Source organism: Bactrocera dorsalis, unplaced genomic scaffold (assembly GCF_023373825.1).
Source record: "Bactrocera dorsalis isolate Fly_Bdor unplaced genomic scaffold, ASM2337382v1 BdCtg159, whole genome shotgun sequence".
Taxonomy (NCBI): Eukaryota; Metazoa; Arthropoda; class Insecta; order Diptera; family Tephritidae; genus Bactrocera; species Bactrocera dorsalis.
Genome location: NW_026038210.1, coordinates 41,582 through 49,138, shown reverse-complemented (window position 1 = coordinate 49,138; position 7,557 = coordinate 41,582). Strand labels below are relative to the sequence as shown.

General features: G+C 34.5%; 2 protein-coding genes across 3 annotated transcripts; one reads left to right on the top strand and one right to left on the bottom strand.

Annotated features, from left to right (window-relative positions):
* The first annotated feature begins 212 nt into the window (after positions 1-212).
* LOC105227294 (general odorant-binding protein 99a) lies at positions 213-1,438 on the top strand. Its single transcript, XM_011206554.3, has 2 exons — positions 213-473; positions 566-1,438. Exons 1-2 carry the CDS (start codon positions 429-431, stop codon positions 950-952), a joined length of 432 nt encoding a protein of 143 aa, XP_011204856.1. The 5' UTR covers positions 213-428; the 3' UTR covers positions 953-1,438.
* Positions 1,439-3,520: 2,082 nt separating this feature from the next.
* On the bottom strand, positions 3,521-7,210 carry LOC105227291 (polyadenylate-binding protein 2). 2 transcript variants are annotated; one of them, XM_011206548.4, is made up of 6 exons: positions 7,070-7,210; positions 6,570-6,814; positions 5,849-6,247; positions 5,635-5,768; positions 5,498-5,565; positions 3,521-4,345 (listed from the first exon to the last, which is right to left on the bottom strand). In XM_011206548.4, exons 2-5 carry the CDS (start codon positions 6,666-6,668, stop codon positions 5,523-5,525), a joined length of 675 nt encoding a protein of 224 aa, XP_011204850.1. In that variant the 5' UTR covers positions 6,669-6,814; positions 7,070-7,210; the 3' UTR covers positions 3,521-4,345; positions 5,498-5,522. The 2 variants fall into 2 exon arrangements, with proteins under 2 accessions (XP_011204850.1, XP_011204851.1); XM_011206549.4 differs by having other exon boundaries at positions 5,498-5,562.
* Positions 7,211-7,557: the final 347 nt, after the last annotated feature.

Below are 7,557 nucleotides of genomic sequence, written 5' to 3'. Positions count from 1 at the left end.
ATTGCACTTGAATACCCGCTCCTTCAGCAGCGCAGCCACACCACTTAGTCAGCAGATGAACAAATCCACAAATGACCACCTAGGTATACTCGTATGCATACCATATGTACATAAATATGTTAGTTATATGTATGTATGTATGTTTGTATTTAATAGCACACATACTAAACACATACAACTACAATTTGCGTGTATATGCAATGCAGAGCACTCATGATGGAATTGGCCCCGACATCACCCACTCAGTTGACATGGACGCACTTGTTTTTATCGGACAAACTATATAAGGCAAAGTTTGATTTGAAAATTTTATCAGTCAATTTTTGTATTTCTCAGCATTTACAATTGCGCTTAGCAACTAACTGAGATATCCTTACAGAGAGCAAGCCTTTTCAAAACAGGAATTAAGCATAATTTTAATAAACAAAATGAAATACATTGTCGCTGTTTTACTCGCCGCATTGGTGGCTATGGTAAGTAGTGGACCTGGGAAAAAAATTGATGATTAATACATTTTTTAAATTTTTTTTTTTGCAAATTTATATACACTACAATACATTTGTAGGCCGCTGCCGAGGAGTACAAGATACGCAATCAGGATGACTTGTTGAAGGCGCGCAAAGAATGTATGGAAGCGAAGAAGGTGCCCACCGAACACATTGAGAAATTCAAGAAATTCGAATTCCCCGATGATGAGGTGACGCGCTGCTACATTGAGTGCATCTTCAACAAATTCCAACTCTTTAGCCCCACCGAAGGTTTCAAGACACAAAATCTGATTGCACAACTCGGCCAAAATAAGGAGAATAAGGACGCTGTGAAGGCTGATATTGAGAAGTGCGCCGATAAGAATGAACAGAAATCGGACTCATGCACATGGGCATATCGTGGATTCAAGTGTTTCATCAGTAAGAATTTACCGCTGGTGCAGGAAAGCCTCAAGAAGAATTAAATGCATTCACAGATGACGAAAAGTGAGCGTGTAGCCGGTGCCAAGCATGACATGAACCACTAACAACACCACCGCCACAACATCCACTAGCAACAACATCATAAACAATAACATAAACAACAACTGCAATAAGCTTGTACATAATATGTAAACGTTAGTGTAATGCAAGCAATAGTAGTGAGCAAACAACAACAGCAACTGCATCAAAACAATAGTAAAGCCAGGTAAATCACAAGATCATAGGCACGCCGGCGTCAAATAACCGAAAACAAAAAGTAAACATTCAGGCTCATGTGTATGTATTTAATAATAAAGATAGAGTATATATTTGCAATAGTACGGTTGAATCATCTTGAAACGTCCTGTTATTTTCGCATTTAACTACTACAATTTTTTTTTGTTCACACATCTATGTATTATGTTTCATTCGTTCGATGTTAATTAACTTTCACGAATAAAAATGAAATTAATTACAATGTGCAAAAAGATATTTTATTACAATTAGTATTAGTTCGAAGAATCGGAAAATTTGTGAGGTTAGTTTATGAGCTCCTATGAACCAAGGGTATTTATCAAATATAAGAAATCAAATATATGTCCAGCATGCAACGAGTCCCTGCATGACACCGTTGGATAACGTCGACAACTTATCTAATCCTTACCGAGGGGTGTACGTAACCGGAACGCACCGAGTTTTTATACGACCGAGGACTGTCAACTTGGCAGTATTCCTTCAAATTACTTTAGGTATGTTTTTGTAGATACAACAAAAACTCTTCGACTTTGGGTACTTTTGATTTTGGCCTTGATTTATATGTTGTTGAAGTTTTCAATCTTGAAATCGCCATGTTTACATCAGTAATATATTGCCGTAGACTCCCTTTTATTCCTCGCCGGTATTGACTTTCATATGAATGATGAATGTACAAGATCAGATCAGTTGATATGTATATACCAAGTGAAAATTTTGGAATAGTCTCAGTAGCAACATAAAAAATCAAACAAAAATGCCAAATCTTTAACCATATGGAAAGAATTTCAATATACTCTCGCATAATTGTTCCTGAAAAAATTTGTTAGTTTAAAAATTGCTGGAACACTAAATCAACATACTATTTATTACCTTTTAGGTACCTGCGTTCATTCCTTGATTTGTTGTTTTTGAAGTTTTCCACCTTGATCAAGCTCTGTGCCACTCCACATTTAGTTACTTATTTTTTATTTAATCAGATTGACTCCGATTTGAGAAGAGCTTCTGGTTGTCATATCGTACAAAAATTTTTAATATCCAACCCTTTTTGGGTCGGTGTATAGTACAAATGAAGATTGTGATTCTTGTGCTCGATGAAATTTTCCTGCTGCGTTGGTGCCAAAATTCTACATCCACACCTCCATCTCAATTAGGTGTAAAGCATACAATGGATGAGGTCATCCTTAAACCCAGTATATCACACAAACTTACTTAGCTTCACTGCTTTGTGTTGAATACCATTTGACATTACCATTCTCCGACTATATCTCTTTGTACCACCATAACTTCGTTAATTTTAAGAAAGCTACAACTGTCAGACACTTAAATTCTGCAAGCTAATCGCAGCTTCAGCCTGAATATCGCAGCAGCCTTGGTAATGAGGGTTATGCCTTTCATTCGTGTGATATAAGCAGAAGGGTTCTCAAGTTGGAGATTCTACCATTACTAGGCAAACCGGCAAAACACCAGCCGATAATTTACGTTAAACCCTTTGGTGGACAAGACTAAAATCAGCGTTGTCCAACGTCTACGGAAAATACGAAAATACTGTGCGCTACTTACCAGTAAAGAGGTTCAAGGCATAATCAGAAAGCCAAAGGCTTTTAAATCCATCGGCAGAAACGGAGTAGGTTGATGTTAAAGCATTTCGGCTCGAAGGGAGTAAGCTACCACACCAAGGTACTCAATCTCTCACTAACCACACTTTAACTACTTAATGTGAAAAAAATCGGAAGAGCGGTTTCACTACTGATACCTTAGAAACCGCTCAACATACATACATGAACCCATGCAGTCATGTGGTTGGTTGCATGTACATTTAACCGACCAAATGTCGAACTCGACAAATTTTAGATGCAATGCCCAGCGAACCCCATATACCTAAAACCCTTAACACCATGGTCCGACCTCGCCGAAATAGCAAGTTTCCTGGGTTTAACGTTAGATGACTTCGATGAACCTTACCACCCAAGTGGAGGACTAGATAACTGCTATAACAACAACAAATTTGTTGTCAATGGCGAGTAAATGGCATATATGTAGTCAAACAGCCAGACATGTCAGAACAAATACTCGAGTTGCTTGATTGCCACATCTTATATTTTTAACCCACCGAATATCATTCCAACATCGCGTGTAATTTCTACTTTAGCTTTCGTCATTGACCTACAATCCGGAATGTACATTTAATCCACATTGTTATCATTAATATATTTAATATTACATTCGAATTCTTATATAATAGCATAAGCAATAAATAAATAATAAGTATATCAAATAAATATACACAGTGATCTTCAAATAAAAACGCATTTAAATCTTTTATATTAGTTTTATTTTTATCAATTTTTTCATCTAAACTATTTTATTATAATATTTTTTTTAATTATAATTTTTTTTTTTAATTTTCGTGCGTTATTATTTCCTTCATTTTTAACGCTATATTATTTTCGTCCGCATTCTTTACTGCCAGCCATTCTTATTTTTTTGTTTCTCTAATTTTTTGGATAATGTTGAAGTTTTTTAAGGTGTTTTCTTCTTTTTTACCTTATCTTGCTTTGTTCATCTTATATGCTTTTTGTGGCCTTTTTATATTTTAATTTTTTCATATCTTTTCCCGATAAGAACTTTAGTTTTCATCTTTTCGTCTTTTGTTTGTTTTTTCTTTTCTTGTTTATCTGCTTCTTTTATATACTATATGTATTATAATATTTTCTTTCTTTTGCCATATTTCATTTCCTTTTTTTTTTTCTTTGAAAGCTTCTTGAATTTTTAATAGCTTGGAAAATAAAACTGTTTGTAAACAGGTATGTTGGTGTGTTGCAGTTCAAAAAACATTATAACCAGTTAACCATTTTACGGAAATCCATCTTTTACTTTTTTTATATATTTCTCGTTGTATTTTTGCCTTCATTATTTAACAGCATCTTCAATATTTTATTTTTATTCGTTTTTCGCTTTAAGCATTTTGGTCCTTCTTTTTTAATCTTTTCTTTTTTATTTTTTTCCTTTCTGCTTTCACTTTTTTATTCTGATGCTCTACTCTTTAAATATTTATGACATCATTTTTTTAGAAGTTTGGTAACGAACGGCTTTTATATATAATGTTTTTTGAAATCATTTTATATATTGTAAAAAAAAATCTGAAATCAAATTAGTTGGATTATAAAAAGTGTTTAAAATAAAAGGGGTATCACAGGATTTAACAGTTGGTAGGTAATTTTTGCGTTTATAAAATGATGTTTCAATGAAATGAAGACAAATTTTACTTTCTAAACACTATATAAATCACATGTCCTTGACTAAACACATCTATGGCCTCAAAATTAGATTAACGAATATATTATTTTTTTTATTTTATTAAATATTATAGTACTTTCGAAAAATTTCTATGCTCTCGCCGTTCTTTTCTCGTTTCGCCCTATACACTCATTTAAATTATTATAAAAAAAAATATCTCATATGTAATTTCAAAACAGTTATTAAAAACAAAAAAATAAAATAAAAAATCTATTAAAGAAAGAAAAACTTTTGGCTTTATACATATAGGGTGGGTCATCTAACGTTTTAAATTTGAATTATCTATATTTCGACAATGGAAACGTCAAATACCATTCGGAAAGGGACAGATATTCAGTAAAGTCTAAAATTTACGAAATGCTGAAGCCACTTGACCACCCGAGCCGTCTACAGTTCGCAGATTGGGCAGAAGATCGTTTGACCGAGAATGGTCAATTTTAACGAAAAATCATCTTTTCGGACGAGGCTAATTTCCACCTCGATGGTTATGTTAACAGGCAGAATTGTCGCATTGGGGCACAGAAAGCCCGCACGTAATCGTCGAGAAGCCAATGCACCAAGCACGAATCACTGTACGGTGCGGATTTTGGTCTGGTGGAATCATCGGCCCATTTTTCTTCGAAAATGAAGAAGGAACCGCCGTAGCCATCAATGGTGCGCGATATCGCGAACCAAACCGAATTTTTCTTCAAGCAAATTGAAGGACATTTGGTTGCAGCAGGACGGCGCTACGTGCCTTACAGCAAACGCTACACTCAATCTTTTACGCCCTATCTTTAAATTTAAAATTTTATATGGCCCACCCGTTATACAAATTATTAACTTTAAGAACACTTATTTGAATTATTTTCTATTAAAAAAAAATCCCTTTAAAAATAATATTGGCATAGAAAATGTGTCTAATTTGTTGAAATGAAAAGTAATTTGTAAATAATGAAACATAAAGCCAATGACGACTTAGCTGTGATAAAGAAAACAAAAATAGGATGACTTACCTTAAAAGTAAGAGTAAAACATTAATCAGTATGGTGCATAGTAGTTTGCACGTCCGCGATAACCCCTTCTGAAACGAAAGCATAGTTCGAGTTAATTCAATGTTTCGACGTAGACAGATTTATAACCGTATACATACATTGGACGACGTGAACCACGGAAGGATGTGTGACAACAAGCGCGTGATATGCGAGCTCCTCGGCCACGGAAACTTCCGCGAGCAAAACGATTTGTCGTAGACAATCCTGGGCGATTAGTGCGCTTTGACATGACCTAAAATATATAAGTATATTCATATAATTTTCTTACCAATACTTATATTTCATAATAGACATTGGCATTTGTGTACAAACCTTAATTTGGCGACCTCTAAAAAGAGTCTCGTTCATAGCCAATGCTGTCTCAACAAATTCCTTTGAACCAAACTCAATATAAGCAAAGCCTTTGGGGTGACCATCAGCTTTATTGCATAGTATAGTCACACGGTTTATGGTTCCACAACCATGAAAATGTGATTCTAACTCTTCAGCGGAAGCGCCATAGTCAACATTACCCACGTACACTGAACGTGTATCAATTTCTTGTTTTTCTTCTAAAGATAATGGCACTGTGGCCAATCCTGTTGTAGAACCAGCCATTTGTTTGTCCACTTCGGATTGCATTTGTTTAATTTTTTCGGCTTCCTCCTCCATTTCCTTAACTCGCGCCTTTATTGCTTCCAATTCAGGATCGATTTGCATATTGGCTTCCTCCTTTTTACAAAACAAAAAAAATGTTAATTACAAAACACTGTATACATATAAATGTAACATTAAAGGATTTTATTCATCAATATAATGCAAAACTGCACTCGCGCAAAACAGAAAATTCAAATGCCAGACTATTGGCTTTATATGTATGCATATGTTGCTCTAGGTAGGTGTTAATTTGAGCTTTCGTTTGCATTTTTGGGTTTCTTTTTGTTTAATCTTCTGCACTCCATGAACCAGTTATTGTCCAAAGTGCACATATTAAACCGGAATTTAAAGATATTTGTATACTACACAGGCTGTTCATTATTTTGAAGGTACTCACCTCGTTTTCGTTCATTAGTTCTGCTTCGTGCTCGCCATTTGCCTCATCAAGATTGTCCAGCAGTTGATCTTCGTTTAACGATAAGTCTTCGTCTGCCATTTTACTAATCGATACTTTAAAGCTGCCACCAAATAAACAACCACGCAGGAAAGCTCAGATACAGTTCTCTTTTAACTTTTGTGGCTCTTCTCCAAATGTAAACGGTCCACTCTTTTGTCTCCAATCGCTATAGTTTTGCGGCCGAACTGTGACGTATGAAATTTATATTAGTTTCCTTTTCTGTCTTTAGGCAATTTATATGGTTGCATACAAATACAATGTAAAAGTATCTTATGCGCGCGCACAACTAAATTCGCCTTACTATACCCGCAGCCATTTTGGGCGAATTGTGCGAGCAAAAGCCTAGGGAAATTTTTGTGGGAAACCAAAAACAGAGCACTCATTGACAGCGTGACATTTTTGTTTTTCCATATTGACACGAAATTGACTTCAATACTTACGTCAGTTGTGTTAAATTCACAAAGTTCCCGTAATATAAATATTTAAAAATTGTTATGGAATTCCCGCATAATATATTAAGATTTTAGTTTTATTTTTAATTCCACGAAAGTGAAAACTATACTGATTTCTCTACCACCGGTTGTACGAAAGAAACCTACGCAGCGAATTTAGTTGACATATAAATTTGACAGTTGTCGCGTCGTAATAGATTTCAATGAACATGCAAGGTTGCATTTCATAAGATGTGTGAAAATATTACTTTTAGAAAATAGTGCATTGTGAATATTTATATTTAATAATTTAACATTTCTATAAATCTTACGAATTGTTGGTGATAATTACGAGGAAACAAACATATATGGTAAAATAAATATTTCATTAATACTTTTTCATATATTGTATATTTCAATACCTATGGCAACATCGAATGAATTCAAAAAATGTACTGAACCACAGTAGACTATGCAAAATGAACCTCCCTTTACAG

Excerpts from the sequence above, each read along its gene's own strand:
- LOC105227294 (XM_011206554.3), top strand. The coding sequence starts at position 429 with ATGAAATACATTGTCGCTGTTTTACTCGCCGCATTGGTGGCTATG. Across the intron at positions 474-565 it reads TCGCCGCATTGGTGGCTATG|GCCGCTGCCGAGGAGTACAA; the intron begins GTAAGTAGTGGA and ends ATACATTTGTAG.
- LOC105227291 (XM_011206548.4), bottom strand. The coding sequence starts at position 6,668 with ATGGCAGACGAAGACTTATCGTTAAACGAAGATCAACTGCTGGACAAT. Across the intron at positions 6,248-6,569 it reads AACTAATGAACGAAAACGAG|GAGGAAGCCAATATGCAAAT; the intron begins GTGAGTACCTTC and ends TTTTGTAAAAAG. Across the intron at positions 5,566-5,634 it reads CGTGGTTCACGTCGTCCAAT|AAGGGGTTATCGCGGACGTG; the intron begins GTATGTATACGG and ends CTTTCGTTTCAG.